Source organism: Bipolaris victoriae (genome assembly GCF_000527765.1).
Source record: "Bipolaris victoriae FI3 unplaced genomic scaffold scaffold_1, whole genome shotgun sequence".
NCBI lineage: Eukaryota > Fungi > Ascomycota > Dothideomycetes > Pleosporales > Pleosporaceae > Bipolaris > Bipolaris victoriae.
Window position 1 is genome coordinate 417,720 of NW_014575391.1, and position 20,995 is coordinate 438,714.

The 20,995-nt window shown below is 49.5% G+C and overlaps 7 protein-coding genes across 7 annotated transcripts; 4 read left to right on the forward strand and 3 right to left on the reverse strand.

Annotated features, from left to right (window-relative positions):
- Positions 1-927: 927 nt before the first annotated feature.
- Positions 928-2,116, forward strand: COCVIDRAFT_21853 (hypothetical protein; the record flags this gene model as incomplete). Its single annotated transcript, XM_014706791.1, has 4 exons — positions 928-1,018; positions 1,073-1,741; positions 1,792-1,932; positions 1,989-2,116. The coding sequence occupies 4 exons, from the start codon at positions 928-930 to the stop codon at positions 2,114-2,116; spliced, it is 1,029 nt and encodes a 342-aa protein (XP_014562277.1).
- A 304-nt stretch (positions 2,117-2,420) lies between these two features.
- On the reverse strand, positions 2,421-6,010 carry COCVIDRAFT_84279 (hypothetical protein; the record flags this gene model as incomplete). Its single annotated transcript, XM_014706922.1, has 7 exons — positions 2,421-3,578; positions 3,639-4,117; positions 4,185-4,302; positions 4,844-4,911; positions 4,969-5,016; positions 5,695-5,835; positions 5,884-6,010. The coding sequence occupies 7 exons, from the start codon at positions 6,008-6,010 to the stop codon at positions 2,421-2,423; spliced, it is 2,139 nt and encodes a 712-aa protein (XP_014562408.1).
- A 1,343-nt stretch (positions 6,011-7,353) lies between these two features.
- COCVIDRAFT_32872 (hypothetical protein) lies at positions 7,354-7,728 on the reverse strand (the record flags this gene model as incomplete). The annotated part of the gene is made up of 1 exon (XM_014706923.1): positions 7,354-7,728. One exon carries the CDS (start codon positions 7,726-7,728, stop codon positions 7,354-7,356), a length of 375 nt encoding a protein of 124 aa, XP_014562409.1.
- Positions 7,729-8,939: 1,211 nt separating this feature from the next.
- On the reverse strand, positions 8,940-10,305 carry COCVIDRAFT_84354 (hypothetical protein; the record flags this gene model as incomplete). The annotated part of the gene is made up of 2 exons (XM_014706924.1): positions 8,940-10,025; positions 10,159-10,305. 2 exons carry the CDS (start codon positions 10,303-10,305, stop codon positions 8,940-8,942), a joined length of 1,233 nt encoding a protein of 410 aa, XP_014562410.1.
- Positions 10,306-10,563: 258 nt separating this feature from the next.
- On the forward strand, positions 10,564-11,330 carry COCVIDRAFT_84572 (hypothetical protein; the record flags this gene model as incomplete). The annotated part of the gene is made up of 2 exons (XM_014706925.1): positions 10,564-10,673; positions 10,727-11,330. 2 exons carry the CDS (start codon positions 10,564-10,566, stop codon positions 11,328-11,330), a joined length of 714 nt encoding a protein of 237 aa, XP_014562411.1.
- Positions 11,331-13,256: 1,926 nt separating this feature from the next.
- Positions 13,257-14,147, forward strand: COCVIDRAFT_11308 (hypothetical protein; the record flags this gene model as incomplete). The annotated part of the gene is made up of 2 exons (XM_014706760.1): positions 13,257-14,010; positions 14,104-14,147. The coding sequence occupies 2 exons, from the start codon at positions 13,257-13,259 to the stop codon at positions 14,145-14,147; spliced, it is 798 nt and encodes a 265-aa protein (XP_014562246.1).
- A 1,261-nt stretch (positions 14,148-15,408) lies between these two features.
- On the forward strand, positions 15,409-20,488 carry COCVIDRAFT_84374 (hypothetical protein; the record flags this gene model as incomplete). Its single annotated transcript, XM_014706926.1, has 10 exons — positions 15,409-15,578; positions 15,680-16,016; positions 16,075-16,538; positions 16,585-16,654; positions 16,708-16,946; positions 16,996-17,484; positions 18,507-18,713; positions 18,764-18,894; positions 18,947-19,227; positions 19,721-20,488. 10 exons carry the CDS (start codon positions 15,409-15,411, stop codon positions 20,486-20,488), a joined length of 3,156 nt encoding a protein of 1,051 aa, XP_014562412.1.
- Between the last annotated feature and the right edge of the window lie 507 nt (positions 20,489-20,995).

Genomic DNA, 20,995 nt, shown 5'->3' on the forward strand with positions numbered 1-20,995 from the left:
CCGTGGAGAAGAGCCTGGATGATACATACACACGGGTACGCAGATCCGTCTAATAAGAGCCAGGCGATGTACATGCCCCACATCGTGACCAGCTTCCCCGCTTGCGCTGGCTTTCCCCGCATCCGCGACATGCTCTTGAGCAGTCCTAGCCACACAGTCCTTGCTTTCATAATGGGGCGCAAAATCCTTGCTGTTGGACTACTATAATGCAAAACGGCTATACACCATGTCTGCAATCCCATTACGCCCTACTACTGATAACAAGGTGACGAAAGAGCTATAAGCCAACTAGATTGCGTTCCTATTGTTGACAAAGTTGTTCTTCTAGGTCTGCAATCAGATTAACTCTAAGAACTTTTACTCTTATTAGCTGCAGATACAATAAGATATTATGAATCTCTTTATTTGAATAGCGTCTCGTCGTGTAACAAACACCAGATTCTCAACTGGGATTTCCATTGAATCACTTATAGCTGCCAGCTAGAAGAGCCAACCAAACTAGCTAGCAGTGAGGAGCCTGAGGACTCAGAAGCCGGGAGTTGGAAGAGCTGGAGGAGCGACCAGTACATGTGCCACTGTAGCTTGTCTAATCCAAAATAGAAATCTGCTTACCAAGATGTCCAAGTAAATGAAAACCAGATAGCAAACCTACTATGGTATCCTTTAATGCTACTATGTGGATAGAGAGGCTACAGTTGGCTCAGTTCTCCACATTGGGGGGGGGGGGCTTTATGGGTCTAAACAGCGCTAATTGGCTGGGCAAAAATCGATTCCAGGCATGGTGTACGTATGCAGGACTGAAACTCTCGGTTCGCCAATGCGGTGCAGTGCAACAGTGACTCGATACATCATACATAAATATTAATGCAGTAACCCAGAGGCATATTTACGATTTCAAGAAAGCCTCAAGTTTATGCAGCATCCGCCATGGTGACTTTGACACATCCGGAATGGAACCAGGAAACGGGCGGGCTAGAGGTTGCCAAAGCCTTTGCAGATCAAATTCGTGGAAAGAATGGTAGTTTTGCTCGAGCCTCACACTAAGTTAGGTATTCAACTAAACAGTCGATAGTTCTGATCACCGGTGTATCTCCAACAAGCATTGGTTCTTCAGTTGCTCTCTCGTTCGCTTCTCAGGCACCCGCCCTCTTGATACTCGCCTCACGCACCGAATCGAATCTTGAGCAAGTGCGCAAGGACCTACAAGATGCCTACCCCGGAACTGCAACTAAAATTGTGGTTCTCGATTTAATGTCGCAAGACTCCATTAAAAAGGCTGCGAACAATATCTCGCAGTTAACAGATCGCCTTGACTTGATCATCAACAATGCAGGCCTTATGACCAAGACTCGTCGGACGACTGCGGAGGGCATCGAAGCCCAGTTTGGTGCCAACCACATCGGTCACTTCCTACTCACCAACCTTCTTGTACCCCAACTTCTAAAGTCCGCTGCATCAACTACTTCGGGGGCGACACGTGTCATCAACGTCTCATCGCAGGGTCACCACCTGAGTGGCATTCGTTTTTCAGATTACAATTTCGAGAAGAGCAACGAGGAGCTTCCGGAAGAAGAAAGATACACGCCCGCTTCCCCTGTTTTTGCTAATATTCCAAGCCGCAATGGATACCACGGATTTGCAGCATACGGCCAATCGAAGACTGCAAACATCTTGTTTTCCATAGGTATCAACAAAAGGCTTGGGGATAAAGGGATAAAGAGCTACGCTCTTCACCCCGGAGGTAAGTATTCACTTTTACAACAATTCAGAAGTTCTCTCTGACGTGCGTAGCGATACCAACCAACATGAGTCGTGATCTTGATTCTGATTCTGAGGAGCTAATAGCAATTGGAAAGACAATGACTTTGATAAAGAATCTTGACCAAGGCGCCGCAACAGTGTTAGTAGCAGCACTGGATCCGGCCTTGAACGGTATGAAGCCTCCCAAGGCCTTCTGCATGAAAGGCTAAGCACTGACATTTGTTTAGAAGAGCAGGGAATCTTCCTCGATGATTGCCAAATTCGGGACGCAGCTCCACACGCAACTGATCCGGATAAGGCTGAAAAGCTTTGGGAGTTGAGTGAGAAACTGGTTGGGACCAAGTTTGAACTATGATGCGATGCCACTTGGCTGTTGAGTATGCAATCAAACAACCAAACAAGACACTCTCGTCCATATCCATATCGCTCTTGCTTCAGAAGTCACCGATAGACACAATTGATAGAAAAATAACAAACAGTTATTCAAAAAGCATAATCTCATTATCTCTCGCGTAAAAGACACATGTGTGGCAGGTACAAGTCATCCAACACCTCATCGTACACTATCATACCTATCATTTCCCAAAGGCGTTCCATACTCTTCCATATCTAACCAAAATCACTAAAAAAAAACGTAACCACTTGATCCCCTTCAATCCCTACAAACCCCCCTGAGGATAATACGGATAGTGTTGTCCAATAATAAACTCCTTCTCCTCACTCGGCATCAACGGCCCATAATCCCTATCCACACTCATGTTCAGATCCGCATCCAAAATCTGGGTTAATTCCTCTCTTATGTCCAGCAGCGACGGCCGATCATGCGGATCCCAATTCACACATCGGGCACAAAGTTTTACAAGTGCAGGCGCGTACCGCAACAACTTCGGATGCGCTTCATAGTCAAACCTATCATTGATGATGTGCCCTTCTATCGGCGGGCAACGCTCCGGTCGCGAGATGTAGTTGGGTAGGAGGCCTAAAAATGCTTTGGGACCGTGGATGGAATCCTCGAAGCCGTTGGTTAGCAGCCAGAAGAGAACGGCGCCGATCTGCCAGACATCGGTTTTTTCACCTATCGGATACGGATTCTTCTCTTGTGTTTTCTCGTACAACTCGGGCGCGTAGCGGTGGTCGAATCGCTCGTTGGACCAGGTGTATTGGTCGGGATTATCAGGTGGAGCGTGGTCCCCATAGTTTAGATCGTCGTCTTCGACTCTCTCGTGCGAGTAGAATGCGAGTCCAAGGTCTGCAAGAACGAATGTTGGGAATTCTGCTTTTGTGGCAGAAGGGGAAATGAAGATGTTGTCGGGTTTGATGTCACGGTGCGTGATTCTTTTCGCTCCTGGAGCCATGAGTTCGTAGTCAACTTGCCCGAAATGCAGAATCTGGCATGCTTTGGCTAGGGAATCGATGATGTAGCATATCAGTCGCTCGGGTAGTATGGGGGGTAGTTTACCGTCTGGGGCTCTGTAACAGCGTAGTTTAACGTCCCAAAGGTAGCCTTCGGGGTCTTTGCTTTCGAGAGTGGGTGGCGGTGAGAAAAGGTTCATCAATTCCAGATCGGGCATTCTATCACGTAGTGCCGAATAGAGATTTCCGCCTTCGTAGTAGGCGAGGTAAATGCGGTATCTGCGCTGGCGCATCATCAGTCGGTACCCGTAGTGTTCAATGATTGTACCATGGCCATAAACATCGTTGGCGCGGTTGTTGTCGACGAGTTGGTGGATTCGGATTTCTCGTGGGATTTGGTCGCGCCAGTTAAGGGGATCTCGCCAATCGCCTTTATGCATTCGTGCTTCTTTGATGACGAATCTCTAGGAGCGTATGTGTTAGCATGTATTCACTATTCCGCGATAAGACACACGATAACTCACTCTTTGAATTACATTTGCTGGATCTACTTGGCACCATAATCCCGCGCAGCCATATGATCCATGTCCCAACCACTTCGCTCCACGCATATCTGTTTCATCTCTTACCGGCCACTGGCAAGGCTTAGTCTCTAGAAAGATATTTGTGTTTTGCGAGACGAACTTCATTGTCATGTCTCGTGCTTCATCAATTGGATCAGGATGCCAAGGTTCTTGAGGCCAAAAGTCGTAGGGGTAGTTGTTCCGTGGTCGTGGTTGAGGTAGAGGTAATGGAGGTGCAGCTGGCGCAGGAGGGATCGGATTTCCTCGTGCATCACGTCGTAGTGGTAAAGTCTTATGGGCTCTTGCATGAGTAGCGTCCTGCACGTTGTAGGGGTTTCCTGGTATTATGTCGCGGCCTGGAGGCAAACCATACAGTTTATCTTTACCTTTGCGTGCCGAATAGTAATCGCGCGTGAGTTGGTCGCCATCCCATATTGTCTCTATCGTGTAATTTAATTGGACTTGAGATCGTTAGTAAAGAGTTGTTCTTATCGTAGAATCACATACTGGGAGTCCAATGTGGTCTATGTGCGTCTTTGAAGGCTCGTGCGGCGTGTTTAAAATATGGCTTGGGTGTCACCCAGGGAGGAACACGCGGATTGTTTTTGTTTTTTCTCGCCATGATCTACGCGATGAGTCTGCGACGGTCAGATTCACTATTTCTACCCAGAGGGTACCAGTAATCTCCAGAGTTTGCAGATTGTATTTGCCAGCAAGTTTTGTAGTGCGAAAACCGAACAAAGGGTGCTGACAGTGGCCTTAAGTAAATACAATGAGAAAGTCCGCATCACGTACAAAGTAACAAAAGCACAAAGGTGAGGATATGTTTTCGCTTGGTCCTTGCACATTTTGAATTACTCTCCGTCCCTAAAATACCACTATTTTCAAGATATGCTTTTGTTGGCCCTGATAAACTGACATATTAAAAAAGCATGGTGTAACCAAAGGCAGGAATTCACCTTCGGAATCACTAGAAGAGTAACTCTCGATCAAAGAGGGAGGGTACCATGTACACCAAATGCCGAATAGATGTCCCTGTGCAAACCTTCCCTCGACTCCGTGATATAAGCTCCAAATCATGTTTAAGACCCGAAATCTGCGTCTGGATGGGCTGGGAGTCTGGTAGTGTGATACTGGCAGTCTTCCTGATGAGCTGAATTACCCACCATGCGGATACCTCGCGGACCCGCATATGGTGCGCGGCAAACGTAGCAGAATTCGAACCCGCACTTGCCTGCTGAAGTTTAGCATCTATATTTAGTATGTTATTCAGAGTTTTTTAGAGTCTTACAAGTCATGTGGTCACATCCCGTCGTTTTCTCAATCTGAGATCCACACCCTGGACATTTCTGCGCTTTCTCTTTAAGCAGTGCAACACTGGCCTCTTCCTGTGCTTGCTCAGCCTCGGTACGTTTGTCATACTCTGCACAAGTCTCGTTCTCATGAAATGGTATCACGGGCGTATGTGCAGTGCACATCCGATATCCACAACCGACACATCGGAATATCGGACCTCGTTCGCCTAATGTAGCAGTGTCGTGTATCTGTCCTGAAGAGCACCCTGGCGCAATACAATATATAAAATCTTTCTGGGTACTAAGGAAGCTGCGCAGGGATAATTCGTTATAACGATTAAATACCTCGGCCGAGGTATACTTTTGTATATCTTGATAGGTAATCAAACCTGTACAGTGGCTTGGACATCGTATCTTCTGGATATCTTGAGTTGCAGCCATTTCTTGATCTAGCCATCGAAGAAGGCAATTGTGGCATACGTCTGGTGTATGATTGCAGGAGCTAAGGTGAGGGAAATCTGGGATTGGGATTGATTCTGAGCATACTGAACATTTTCGTACGCCGGGCGCTGAATCGTTGATGATAGCGAAGTCGTTTTTACTAAGCCCGTGAATCGTTTGCTTAGGAAGCTGACTCGGCAGATTGACGTCCTGCTTAACCGAGTTGCAAGAGGTTTCCGACGCTAGGTGTTTCGATGGACTGCTGGGAGCGTTGGGAGTACTGTGAGCTCTGGGAGGAGTAGTCTGATGATGATTCTCTGTCTTATTCGGCTTGCTTATGCGGGGCTTTTGATTCGGTACATCAAGTGCCGTATCACTCGCTTTTCTCTTATGAGCCCCATCCCGCCGTTGCTGACGGGATACTGAAAGTTTATCACGGCACGTCTTGCAGTATTTATAGTACCCGTCACCTTTTCTCTTCTTGTCTGGATCAGCCAAGGGACTTTTACATGTTCCGCAACGAAGAGGTAAGTGCGGTGTATTTGGTGTCGACGATGGGACGGCCGAGCTGGCAGGGGCTGGCTTTGGCGGTGCCATATTATTATTGCTGTAGTATCGTTGGTGGGTGGTGGAAAAAGAATGGTAGAGATAGAAGAGCTTGTTGCAGGTGATGGAAGGGAGTCGGGAGTTGGAGACTGGGCACAGGTTTATGTGAGAGAAAGATGGAAAAATTACTGTTCCGTCTTAAGTAGTGAGGGATGGCTTTCAATCAGACCCCACAGTAGAAGAGAGATGTGTGCGCTAATCAGTTCCATGAGTGAGAGAAGAAATGTCTTCAAGGGATCTCGGAGGCAATTGAGAGTCAAAGCTACTGATCAATGTCAGCAGTGAGTGAGAAGTGTAGTTGCCAATCGATCTCACTACTTCACAACACCTAACGCCCCAGTCTAAATATGACCCATGATCTCATTCGATCTAGCTTACAACCCAATGCCCATTGATCGGAGTGAAATTGCTGATATCCTTCTATCTATAACACAAGCAAGATAAACATCTGCCTTCGCCCTACTCACCTAGCCCCACCGTCACAATCATAGCACAGTAAATAACTCACAACATCCATTTGCTTCTGACCTTAAAAGACGGCTCATGATATCAATGTTGCATTATCCCATAGCACAATTCCTCCTCTTGTCCACAACTACGAAGCGCTGAATACCCCAGCATTCATCTCCGAGACCTCTCCTTTCCACCAAGAACTCCCAAGCATATAGATCAAAAGAATTCGCTTCGCTTCAAAGAACGCACATATGGAAACACATGTAGAATTTACTCTTACACCTATTCAGGTGAAAGACACCAGCATTACTCAATCTCGAACAAAACCCCATTCAAAATTTTCCAATTTCGTCACGGAAATGACCCTTGTTCTGACCCATATCTATGACTCCACACTCCAAGTGTGTGCCTTCCTTTATCCCAAGAAGTGCCATTGTCCCCAATGTTCCCAACCTCTCTCTCATTTTCCCCACCCGCCCTCAATCTAACCCACAGTTCCGATACCCATCCATCCCCACCTCCTTCATCTTCCATCCCTCCATTCCCCCAGCACCGCTCCTTCCCCTTGGCTAATAATACCAGTTCCCCAGCACCGCCCAGCCACGAGCCACACGGGAACGTGCCGAGCTAACCGGGGCACGCGCTGCGCCGCAGTCTTGGCGGTGCGGCGCAAGCGTCCCCCCACTATTTTTGCACCGCCCCCCCTTCCCCCTCCGTACTTTCATTTGCCGGGAGGGAGTGTATGCGTTGTGTGTTGTATATAGGGAGGCCTGATTGAGTTGTGACGTATTATATTTTTCATAAGGCAGACATAAGCGGGGTTTGATTCTTCGTGGGCGAAGGGGTTGAGTGTTTCCTTCCAGCATTCTGTACGTGATGCTTTATCTAGTGGTGCCGCTGGGACAAGAAGAATGATACTCAGCCAAGCATTGGCTTGCGCAATTGTCGTATGCGAGTGTAAGCGATAGCGTTTCGCGGTCGACATGGAGTTTTCTGCATTCATCTAGGCAGGGCGTGGCGTCAAGGAAGAGGCTGCAGCATTGTGCGGTGCCGATTTCCTTTGTGCATGCATTGCTTCCTGAGGGATGCAGGTTGAGGTTGTCGACGAGGAGGGTGACGATGTCATCGGTTGCGGTGGTGAAGGAGGGGACGAGGTGGTAGAAGAAGAATAGGATGCAAGAGCAGATGAGGAGGGTTGGAACGAACGGTGGGTAAACGGGTGTGTATTTGAGGTTTGTTCCGGTAGCGAGACGCATATCGTTCTGGTCGAGAATGTTGCCTTTGTGTCCTTGCTCTTTTATAGCATGAGCCCCTCTTGTAGACGAGAATGCTGGAATGTGAGAGGGTGAAATGTTATATCGTTTGCCTGCTGTTTGTCTGAAATGGAGTACGTTGTAGTTACTGTGCTACACCAGTGGAATTGCAACCTCTAAGACGAAGAGGGAGAAGGGATGAAAACAACAAGGTGACGATCGCTGCACGAAGAGGGCCGATATAAATCTGACTGTGGCATTACCGCCATGCGGCCCATAGGCACGATAGGAAACTGCGGCTAGTAAGCAACTAGTTCGTGCCCGTTGGAGCGGTAAGACGGCGGCGCTAATGTACACTCTGTGCTAGAGCTTGGCTTGTTCGCTAAGTGCGACGCAGGAAGTGGCCTCGACGTGATTCACCTTACCCAAACAAGTATGAGATGTCATCTTACCCAAGATGCTTGGCATTTGCACGAAGTTAGTGTGGCCGTACGTGCTGCCACAGGGGGAGATTTGATTCGACTCGAGCAGAAAACACGGACGGCATGTAATCCGGGGTAACGCACTGGCTCAACGCACTGGCTCAATGCACTGGCTGAAGCGCATTGGCCTCCAAAGTGAATGGTGCTGACGGCCGAGACTAGGCGCTCTTGGAGCTGACCTCACTCACTGATGAGTAGAGTTCTTGTCACGGCCGTAAAAACGCCCGAAATGCCTGTGGCGCATCCGGTGCGTCCACGAAGCTTATGTTTGATGTTTTGTATCTTGATCTTGGATTAGGTTGACGACATTTCAGGCTCAACCCAAGCGATGGTTGCACCTGCTGCGAGTAAAGACACAAAGTCGCCCATAGAAGCGTCCGAAAGACTCGACCAAGTTCATGCTATATATGTGTGAGACGTTTTAGGCTTGGCCGATGTCCCAAGACACCGGCGGTATAATGATATGATGTAAGATGTAGTGAAAATCGTTCTACGGATTGTACGGATTGCATAAGCAGCACCTCTATCTGACCAGCGAGTCATGGTGCGTACATACATGTTGGGAAACGCGAGACGCTGACCCTGGAATACGCATCGTTCACAGCTCGGATCGGGAACTTAGAGTTTGATAATCTGTCGGGTGCCAAGTAAATACATCTGTAAGGCTAGTCCCAAGAGATCCTGGGCAGGTCAGCGTGGGTTTCAGGTTAGCATTGTTGGAAATGGTGAGACTTACAAAAGCATGATGCCCGCGCCAGCGAACATTGCAGAGAACTGCAATAGGGTCTTCCTTAATTCCTGACCCTTGTTGGGGCCAGTCTCCAACAACTCGGGAATAACAGCAACAGTGCCAACATATAAGAAGGTGCCGGCAGTGAAGGGCAGCAACATATCTCCCCATTGGAGACTGGTGCCCATGAGACCTGGGCCAGCAGAGACAGCAGAGCTAGAGTTTCCGCCAAATTCTTGTACAGCAATGCCAATGCATGTTCCCAGGAAAGCGCCAACAGCAGTTACAAACTGAGCACCCATGGCTGCGCGCTTGCTAAATCCAGATTGAATCAGGAGCGCAAAATCGCCAACTTCATGGGGAATCTCGTGGAAGAAGACGGCTACAGTGGTTGTGGCGCCGATTGTAGGTGATGCGTAGAAAGAAGAGCTGAGGGCGAGACCGTCGGTAATATTGTGGGTAAAGTCCGCAATGAGATTGAGGTAGCCACCAAGCTTGACACTGGCGTTGATCTCCTTCTCTATCTCTGGTGGTACGTTTGCTTTGGCAGTTTTGTTGTCCGCAGCGCCCTTGCGAGCGCGGACTGCGTCTTTTGATCCGTCGACATCGACCCCCGTTGCCTTGGCAGTAGCATCCACCTTGTCATGCGAGTGCCCATGCGAATGGTCGTGTCCACCCGCACCTCCAGTCGCAATGCGCAGTCCCTTGTCCATGGCCACGAACGTGATGAAGCCTACCATGATGGCAACGCCTAGCAGCAAGTTTTTGTTGGGCTCCACCATGACGAACTTGACAGAGTTGGGCTCATCTTCACCGAGAAATATCTCTGGCAGCAGGTGGAAGAGCGTGTCACCCAGCAGGCCACCTACGGCGAATGCCACCATGACGGACAGTGACGAGGGGTCGATGTTGGGCGGACATAGAGCAAGGAGGAAGTTGGGGGGACCAGAAATGTAGAGAGTTGCCAGCAGGGAATTGACTGCAGGGCTTCCAGGGAAGAGAAAGGCGAAGATTTGGGCGGTGAGGGAAGAGGTGGTGGGGTTCGAGGCCACCTTGTGCTGGTTGAGAGCTTGCACGAGGGGACATTCCTAATGACGCGTGTCAATGCTGGCTGGGAGATGCAACACGAGGGTGTCGTTGTTTGTTCAAGTTTTGATGAGCTGTACTATAATGGCTCTCGGTACACGGTGAGGGGGTTGGCGCATAGGGTGAGTGTCGTACCTGCAACTGCTCCTCAATATCGTGAACTGTCAGGTTCTCTACTGGGGTGCCTGTCTCGCCCTTGACTGCTGCAGCAGCCACGTTCCAAACGAACACTCCGAGAAAGATTGCTAGGGACAGAAGGGTCCTGTTGCGACGCGACACCATGGCGGCACGTGAATTGATCTCAATGCCGGAATATGGGGTGGTAGAAAGTTGAATTGGTGAGCTAAGGGGTCGCTCAGAGTGTACATGTGGGCGCAACTGTACAGTGGCCTCAGGCGTGTTTCGGGGGTCCGCCTATCGATAAGACTAGCGCCGAGGCCGCAGAAAGTTCGCCAAAACTTTTGGAACATGCGACTCGCGACGTGACCCTCCAACAAACCACCCCCCGCATACCCCCAACCACGTTCCAATCTAGCAGACATGGGTCGCGAGCTCCAGAAGAAGAAGAATAAGTCTTCAATCCCCAAGAAGCGCCAAAAGGGACCGTCCAAGAAGAAGATCCTGCAGAATCCCATCATAGCGAAGCACTGGTACTATGCGCCTTTGCACTCAACATCATCCTGAAATCTAACCACTGCCTCAGGAACCAGAAAGAAACACTATCACAGAATTATCGCCGTCTAGGCCTTACGGCCCGCCTCAATCATGCCACTGGCGGCACAGAAAAGACCATTGCTCTCCTTGGCCTTAACGACGAAAAATCATCGCGCGCCGACACAGCCGCCGGCAGCACTGCCAATGCTCTGAATATTGTCTCCAAAGCGAAGAAACCTGAGAACATCCCAACAGAAGAGATTGAAGTCGAGCGCGATCCCGAGACTGGTGCCATTCTTCGAGTCGTCGGTACGCTCGAGAACAAGAACAACCCACTCAATGACCCGCTAGTCGAAATCGAGGATGGCGAGGAAATGCAGTGGAACGGATTCGCAATGGTACCTGAACACAAAGCGGATGAGCTGGAGAACCCGGTCATCAAGCAGCTGGAGGAGGCAGCCATGAATGGCGCGAGAAAAGCACCCAGAGGCCAGAGCCAGCGAGAACAAGAATGGGTCGAACGATTGGTCAACAAGTACGGCGACGACTACGCTAAGATGGCGAGAGACCTCAAACTCAATCCCATGCAACAGACAGCAGCAGACATCAAGAAACGGGTTATCAAATGGCAGAAGTCACAAGCAAAGGCATAAGGGATGCGGTCAAGCTTTTTACTATGCATGGAAGCAGGCGTCGGGGCGTTTTGGGGCATGACTGTACGTAATGCAACAATCAGCATTCAAATTTACATCACAGAGTTCATCAACCTTGTAAAATGATTTTGCCTCTGAGAACAGGCCCTGTATGCTGATCATCCGTGTCGTGATTTTAAAGGGAATGACTCGCCTCCCGGAACACCCTGAGCTACTAGTCAGTAAACCCTGAATTCAACCCCGCAACACTATCAATCGATCTCAGACCTCATTACAACGCTACCACCGCCCTCGAGCCTGATGTCACACGTATATGAACAGCAGTAACACCCTCTAAGATGTCGACCTCTACCACAACCAAGTCTGCAATAAGTGTTGCCGACGAAAGGCCCGATGTGCCAAGTCACTGCCCGAATACGAGCCTTGCAAAAGGCCCCCTACACATTACCTATACGAACAGCAAAGCAGAACGCCATTGACACGCAAAAACCTGACTCGGGTTGACTAACGGCTTCGTCGATCACAGCCCAAATCGCTCGGGCCAAGCAGTACATCCAAGCCGCCGAAACGCGCATGCGGCATTTAGAAGCAGCCCACAGCAGCGATATAGGAGCGCTTGCCCAACACCACGATGCGATCACGGATGCAAAAGACGGTGACTCGCTTATCGGTGTTTCGATCGAGGTTCCGCCTTCTGGCCTGCCCGACTTCACTTGGGATGAGCAATTGTAGGGCAGCGCTCCAGCCAAGACGGATGTTGGCGGCACACATGCTTCTACTTTGTCAGCTGACGGTGAACGGGTAGCTGATAGCATTGAATAGCTGATGGTGGAAGAAAATAGGGCCGGCTACCTGGGACTCGGTTTATATGTTGCAATGTTGAGACTACTGCACTCTGGCGTGCAACCTTCCTCGTGCATAGCGCCTCCTGTATCCAACCTTGATATCACTTTACCAGACAATGGACGCTGGCTGTATAGTACTCCATTCTAAGGCGTTCTTGATATAGGGAAGGTTCACTCGAATGCCTATTTCAGCTTGTACCGCGAACTCATATCTTCTTGTGGAAGAACATGCGTTTAGTGCTCAATGCACTGAAGTTGTTTGCTGGTCCAACAGTCGCAGCTGACATGTGCCTTTATAGTTGTTGCTATGTACAACCATTTTGGACTTACTCTCTACATGCCTTGAAGGCTATGCCCCCGCATTAAGGTCTATCACTGAGATATTTCACTGCTGGTTTCATTTCGAGTTTTGATATCAACGAAAGTAGAGCGAGCTCAGACATGTTCAGTGTATTTCGCTGATACACGATTCTCGTCAGGCTGAAGTATAGTAACGGAACTTCCTCAACAGGCAATTCCGGATGTGAAAGATATGGAGCAAGGTTCAAACCATCTCCATATTCTGCTGATCGGAGGCGTCTTCTTTCTCTACAAGCTTTACATCATGCAAGGCTCACCATTAGTCATAAATATTCGGATTTCCCTTCGGTTTTAGATATTTCCTCGCAGAGAAAACACCACGTGATCCTTGAAGAGGTGATCAACAGACAACAAAACACTGTGTTGTTCTTCCAATCCATGACATGTTATCTGCTCAGACTGACTGATGAAGCTTTTCGAGTTCAATAGTGTCAATTTTCTTGTTGAATTCTATACAAAAGGCCAAGATTCGGGGTTTGTGAGGTCCAAATGCGGGGGGAGCTGGAGTGGATGGCGTCCGTCAATCTGATGCGGGGTGGATCCTTGACGCACTCCCTAGTCCTATGCCAACGCACTTGAAGCCGGTATGAATTCAAAGAAGAGCAGGTATACCCACTTCGAGATGCTGATCTGTCGATAAGGAAAACTTATCATGGATACTTTTCTTACCCCTCAGTGCAACTTTGCACATCCACGTCGCAATTGATCCCAACCATCCACAATGCCTCTCGCCAAACCATCCAACACCGATGCCCCTGTGCATTCCCTCTTCTCCCTCAAGGGCAAAACCACCGCCGTGACAGGCGGTGTCCGAGGCATCGGTCTCGCAGCCTCGCAAGCTCTCGCCGAAGCAGGCGCCAATGTCGCCATCCTCTACTCGAGCACCAAAGACGCCGACGCCATCGCCGCGCGCATCGCCTCCAGCACCGGCGCAACAGTAAAAGCCTACAAGGCTTCTGTCGAAAACAAAGACGAAATAACTAGCGTCATCAATACAATCGCAAAAGACTTTGGCGGCCTAGATATTGTCGTCGCGAATGCAGGCATCGCAAATCATCGTCCGGCTGAAGACTACACCGAGGAACAATGGCGCCACATCATGTCCATTAATCTCGACGGCGCCTTCTACACCGCACAAGCCGCTGGCGTCATCTTCAAAGCTCAGGGCCACGGCAACGTCATTTTCACTGCCAGCGTCTCCGCCATCTTGGTCAATGTACCTCAGAAACAGGCTGCGTACAATGCGTCCAAAGCGGCTGTCGTGCAGCTAGCGCGGTGTCTGAGTGTCGAGTGGGTGGACTTCGCGCGTGTTAATTGTATTTCTCCCGGGTTCATAGATACGGATATGCTGGATGTGCATCCGAGGGAGTGGAGGGAGAAGTGGTTGAGTATGGTGCCTGCGGGGAGGCTATGTGATCCGGGTGAGTTGAAGGGGGCGTATGTGTTTTTGGCGAGTGATGCGAGTAGCTATATGAGTGAGTTGATCTTCCCCTTGTTTTTTCTCCTGTTTTTTTAGTATGCTGCGTTAAGGTTTACTTGTGATATATGGAAGCTAACTAGTGACATAGCGGGTGCGAATCTGGTTATCGATGGTGGTTATACGTTGCCATAGACTCGGATACCACCCAAAGGCATTGTCCCTTCAAATTGAGCGAACAATACACCAAAGCCTCTGGTTCTGGAGTTATGATATGCATTGCAGACTGCATACATCTTCCTGTACTACCTTCACTTAGGACAAGACTATCAAAGACACCGCCATTGCGTAAACCACTCAAGACCTCTGGACGAATCCCGGACAAGAACCTCACATTCCCCTCCCATCACCCTACCTCCCCAAACACCCACATCTGCACTCGATCTCATCCCATCAATCAACCTGCACTATACCGAAAACCCCCCTCTTCTCCGTCTCCCAGGCCCAAAATCTCACTCCACACCTCTTCCTCGCCACCCCGTTTGTCCAATCCCCACGTTCCCTCTATACGCCGCGTCATGAGCTATGCTGTCATATGGGTGTCGTGATACTTAAGAACCCTTTCGCTACCATGTATGCATGTACGAACCGGAAGCGAGCGGATACGCCGCCCGCCCGGTTGTGTCACGCTACGTACCCGCTTAACGGGCTTCTAGAAGGTTGGTCAAGGGAAAAATGCTTCGGTGGGTAAGCTTTATAAGAGTGTAGCTTCTTTGATTGGGAGGCGCGTCAGCGGGGTGTGACGTCAGTGGTTGGGTGATTGGTTTGGGGGTGATATGGGGGGTTGGAAGGGCTGAGGATCGGGGGTTGTACTATATTGGATAGTTACTGCATTGGGTTTATGTAGTAGTATAGTGTTCTTGTACAATTCGTTGTATGTGATGGGAAGATGGGAAGAGCAGTGTTGATACAATTGCCTGGTAATTTTTCATCTCGCTCTCCTCGCGTTCCCCCAGATTCCATCCCAGCACCGTCCAAACCACGATCACACCACCCCAGCAGGAACGATTCAAGAACGGTTCTTCAGAGCCACATGATGCACCGAATCAGCAGTATTACTACAGTATCATCCGCACCCTTCCGCCCCACACACACGTCGCCATCGCCATCGCACACCAGCCAACACCCGGTCTCGTGGCCACGGGGGGGTCCAGGAAGCGGGGAAAGAAAACGAATGAACATGCAGTCAGCAATGAACAAGAGCGAATTAGAATCCCAGATTCCGAGTTGACAAATGGGTTGCCTGCTTTCATGCTCAGGTATATAAGGCGGGGTGGGTTACGCAATGTAGAAGAGCCGCAAGATGCCTTGTTACGCCTGAGTTCTTTTTTTGAACCAGTACTCAGATCTACTACTAGTTAATTGTTAGCAAGAGATTTGACAGAGGAGAATAGTAATGAACAAAATAAGGGAGAAGATCAAGGGGTTGACGGGTAGTGGACCGGTGGAGAAATCGTCGCGGTGGGTGGGTGAGCATGCTGGATATGATAATACACCGTTGCCTCGCCTGACCAGGGCGGGATTGGGGATGGGAGTTTTGGTGTCAATGGGAGGATTTGTTTTTGGGTATGAATACTTCTCTCTCTTCTTCACTATGCCATCTCATTACTCCTCTCCTTCTATTACTGCACTACTCTGCTCTTTTGCTAACATTTATGGTTGCGCAGCTATGACACTGGTCAAATCTCTGGTTTCCTGGAGATGGTCGACTTCCGACGTCGCTTCGGTCAGAGACACCGCAATGGTGAACTTTACTTCTCCAACGTGAGATCAGGTCTCATTGTCGCTTTGCTGTCCATTGGTACACTTTTTGGAGCGCTCATTGCGGCACCGATCGCAGATAAGATTGGTAGGAAGATGAGTATCATTGCCTGGTGTGGCATTCTCTCTGTGGGTTTCATAGTACAAATGACTGCAACCGACAAATGGTATCAGATCATGATGGGCAGATTTGTTGCTGGTCTAGGAGTCGGAGCCATGAGTCTGCTCGTTCCAATGTATCAGGTGCGTATACACGTAGTTGTGGTGACTGGCAGATGTACCGGAGGCTAATGACGTGCAGGCGGAAACGGCTCCGCGCCATATTCGTGGCGCTCTCATCTCAACTTACCAGCTCATGATCACCTTTGGTATCTTCCTTGCTGCCGTCTTCAACTATGCAGCTGAAAAGCACCAATCTGGTAAAAAGGCTTCATGGCTTATCACATTGGGACTTTCATTCGTACCCGCTGCGATTCTCGCCGTCGGTATCTTATGGTTCGACGAGACGCCCCGCTTCAATTTCCGCCATGGTAGAGTGGACAAAGCTACCAAGACAATGGTCGAGGTATATGGTGTACCCGAAAACAATTACGCCATCCAAATGGAACTCGAGGAGATGAGGGAGAAGTTGGAAGCTGAGAGCAAAATCACCAATAATCCTATTCAGGAATGGATCGGGATGTGGTCGGCGCCGAAGATGGCGTATCGTATTGCGATTGGTATGGGATTGCAGATGTTCCAACAACTGACAGGAGCCAACTACTTGTTAGTATCTGCCCCTCTTCGTATAGATTACACTGACACTTTGAAGCTTCTACTACGGCACCACTGTTTTCGCGGGTACCGGTATCAAGAATTCTTTCGTAACACAGATGATCCTTGTTAGTATTCCTGATCCCAGAAGTTGCTTGAGGTCCAGACTAATCATTAGTAGAACGGCATAAACTTCGGGGTCACCTTCTACGGCTTGTATATTGTTGAACATTATGGCCGCCGCAAGTCACTCATTGCCGGTTCGTGCTGGATGTTCATCTGCTTCTTGATCTTTGCGTCTGTTGGCCACTTTTCGCTGGACCGAGAGAACCCAGAGAATACGGAGAGTGCGGCAACGGCTATGATATGCTTCGCCTGTTTCTTCATTTTTGGATTTGCTACGACCTGGGGCCCGATGATGTGAGTATATCTTCCTTCCTTAAGACGTCAATTGCTGATGATTGACTAGCTGGACAATCTGTGGTGAGCTGTACCCCAGCCGTTACCGTGCGAAAGCCATGGCATTGTCAACAGCATCAAATTGGTTCTGGAATTTCCTACTGGCGTTCTTCACCCCATTCATTACTGGAGCCATCGACTTCCGCTACGGCTATGTCTTTGCTGGAACTAATGTCCTTGGCGGCCTCATCGTCTACTTCTTCGTTATCGAGGGCCAAGGCCGTACCCTGGAGGAGATCGATACGATGTACTTGATGGGAGTCAAGCCTTGGGAAAGCTCAAAGTGGGTGGTACCTAGTCTTGAAGAGATGAACAGTAAGACAAGGCAGCAGCTTGAGGCGTTGAATCCAGAGTTGGCGTTGAAGAAGGAGGTTGCGAGCGGCGAGAATGGTGTCCAGAATGGCGCCAGTGCAGCAGAGATAGAGAAGAGTTCTGGAGACAGTGATACTGCTGGGGAAGCGAACAGGGAATCGACAGTGAAGGATAAGGACATCGAGCCGTAATAAAGATACCGGGCTCAATCACTTGCTGGGATTGTCCTGCGGTGAGGTAGAGCAGTCCCATCTCGTTCGTCATGTACATAATACGGCAAGCCTGGCCCTCATGGCCAACCTAATGAGCATATACGTATATCATCAGCATTCTGAAATTGTGAAATACATGAGCGTTAACTCAAGGATTGTCAACTTTTTTCGACTGGGCATGGTGTTGTGGATGACATGCTTGAGGCACGTGAAGACAACCCCGCTTCGGATGATCCGGCTGAACAACGATCCTGGATCCTTGACTTTGGCAGGTTACGATACTGTAATGTTGCGAGGAGTGGGCGGCTGAGTGTTTGTTCGAGAAATTCTGGGTCTTACAGCGCCATGTCATGGGATGACCACGCGTAAGGTAATATTTAAAGAGCTCGGGGGTCACTGCATTGGTCTTGTGTCTCCTCACACCACATGTTTTGACACTTGACGTAACCTCATTCAGCGCTGACAGCTGCAGTGTACTTACCGTAAGAAAACATTAACAGACATAAAATGGATTTCGGCCTGGCCGAAACACGACTTTCTTAGGCCGCCCAGGGAAAAATCATCAAGTCTAGTCTGCACCTAGTCTCGGCGTTCCAAGCCGCCACCATTCAGGCCAAGAACCCTCTCCAGCCAGGAAGATCAGATAAGATGGAGCTTATCACTAGTGGACGAACTATAAGACTCCAACACACGGTACATAGGTGCGCCATGTGGTCATCGCACAGACTCGCGGGATGGGCTGAGGCATGGTCGCGTGGTGGAAGTCTCGTCGGCCAAGTCACCGCTCTCCTTGGCGGTAAAATGAATTGCCAATAGCACACCGCTGTCGGTCAACCCGTTCGGGTGAATCAGCAGGGTTGCAACGCAGGGTCGATCAGATAAAGTAGCGTCCCAGCCGTACCATTGTCTTGGGAGTTTCCGCGAAAACTCGATTTTCGACGCGCCCTCTCTTTCACCACTGGTTCGACTATCTTTTTTTGTTGGATGCGATTATGAGGGACTCGATGCGGCCTGATGAGGGTCTTGATGGCCAAGTTCTTCAAAATCGAACTGATAATCCAGAGTTTGGAAAAGATGCGGATTACGGCCATGAAACATTTCCGGGCGAAACTTCGGGTCGAGGTACCACTCAGGCTGGTGTAAAGCGCATCGAGGCTGTGAGCAAGGCGTGGACAAAGGCATCGCTCATCGTCGCCTATGTCTCGTAAGTCGGTTGTTCTTGATACATTGTCAACAAACTAACCTTGTGTCCAGCCTTCTCCTCATCGCCAATGTCACCTCCCTCGAGATCCAGGTCACGGGTGCCTTGGTACCATTTGCAACAAGTGCCTTTTCTGCGCATTCTCTGGTTTCTACCGTCACTGTTGTACAGGGTGTGGTTGCCTGTAAGTACTCATCATTTCGTGTCTATGAGCAGCCAATAATGAAATTATGCAGCCGTCATTAAACCTCCAGCGGGAAAGATCGCCGATGTTTTCGGTCGCCTGGAGTCCTTTACTATCATCGTCACTCTGTACACTCTCGGCTATATAATGCAGGCCGCCTCCAATAGCGTTCAAACATTTGCTGGAGCACAAATATTTTGGTCGATTGGCTTCAACGGATTGCAGGTCTTGCAGCAGATTTTCGTAGCCGACACCACGGACTTGCTGAACCGTGCACTATTCTCAACCCTATTCGATCTACCTTTTCTGTGGACGACCTGGGCTGGACCAGAGGTTGGACAGTCGATTCTTAAAAACACTACCTGGCGGTGGGGATACGGCATCTGGGCTATCATTTTGCCGATTTGTTTCATCCCATTGGCAGTCAGCCTCTTCACGAATCAACGGCGAGCGAAGAAATTGGGGTTCGAAGTCCCTAGCCCGTTCCGAGGTAGTAGCGCCTTTCAAGTCATCAAGAACATTTGGTTTGATCTTGATGCTGGTGGGCTGTTACTATTTGCTGCTGCCATCTCTTTGATCTTACTGCCACTTACACTAGCTCCAAATGCCGACGGGAAGTGGACCAACCCAAGCATGATCGCTATGCTTGTAGTTGGCGGTGTGTTACTACTCTTGTTTCCGTTGTGGGAGACTAGCAAGAAGCTAGCTCCAATCGCATTCTTCCCACCTGGGTTGTTCAAGGAGCGAACCATCATCGCGGGTGTCTTGATCGCATTCTTCTATTTCAGTAAGTCATAACCAAACTTGACAACTGGGCATTACTGAGAATTTGACAGTGGCATTCTACATGTCGGTCTTTCCGTACTTCTACTCCTACCTGCAGATCGTTCAGGGCGAGTCCCTCACTGCCGCCAGCTATATCACACGAGTATTCAGCTTCAGTTCGACAGTCTCGTCGGTCGTGGTCTCACTCATGATCAAGTATACAGGCCATTACAAGTACTATGTCACTTGCGGATCTGCCATCTACCTCTTGGGAATGGGCCTCATGCTAGCCTACCGCACGCAAGACGCGTCTACAGCTACGCTTGTAGGTACTCAGATTGTGATCGGTATCGGCGGTGGTTTTCTCAACGTCCCGGTACAACTCGGTGTCCAAGCATCGGCTTCGCATCAACAAGTTGCAGCGGCAACGACCGTGTGGCTTACGCTCCTTGAAGTTGGTGGCGCTGTTGGATCAGCTATCTCTGGCGCGATTTGGTCAACTTACATTCCTGCAAAGCTTCAGCAGTACCTCCCTGAAGCAAATGCAGCAGACTGGGCAACAATCTACGGCAGTATTACAGTGGCTGCGGATTACACCACCTATCCACCTGGCTCACCAGTTCGCATCGCGATCAACAGGGCATACCAAGAGACGATGCGTTATCTCCTCATTGGTGCCCTTTGTTGCGCTGCGCCTATCTTGCCACTAACATTCTTCCTCAAAAACTATAAGCTCGACCAAATGGATCAAAAGGTGGTTGGTAATGTGGTTGGAAGTGCGGAAAAAAAGGATAAGGGGAAGAGCTGGAAGTTCTGGCAGCGTCGTTAGTACGCAAGGTTGAGACACAAGGCTCCTTACTCGTAACAGCACCTCTGTGGCGGCGGGAATTCCCCGACTGCCATCAACAGTTGAATTCAATCCATGGAATTACCACATCCGGCTCCGTCAATCTTAATAATCATTTTACTATTGCTCGCGAAGAAGAAAATCCCGCATTCGGCCACCCGTATCTCCGCCAAGCGTATGTTTCATGGTCCGCGATGAACCATGAATCGTGGGTAGCCTGCCAAGAACCGGTACGACGTTACTGAGACTTGGCTGCGACTTGGGTCTGTAGCTTAATTCGAACATGGAAGGTGACGAGTATCACGTCTCAAGGATCACAGCTTTGCTAGATTCGGTAAGTCACTGGGTACGTACGCGACTCCACCGCATAACAGGGCGAACAGTCGCATCTGTCAACCAATGCCTGCTATGAAGTTATTTGGATCTGCGGTTTATCGAATGTCCGGAGAAATGCTTGTGATGTTGTCGACTTACCAAGAGGGCCGGAGA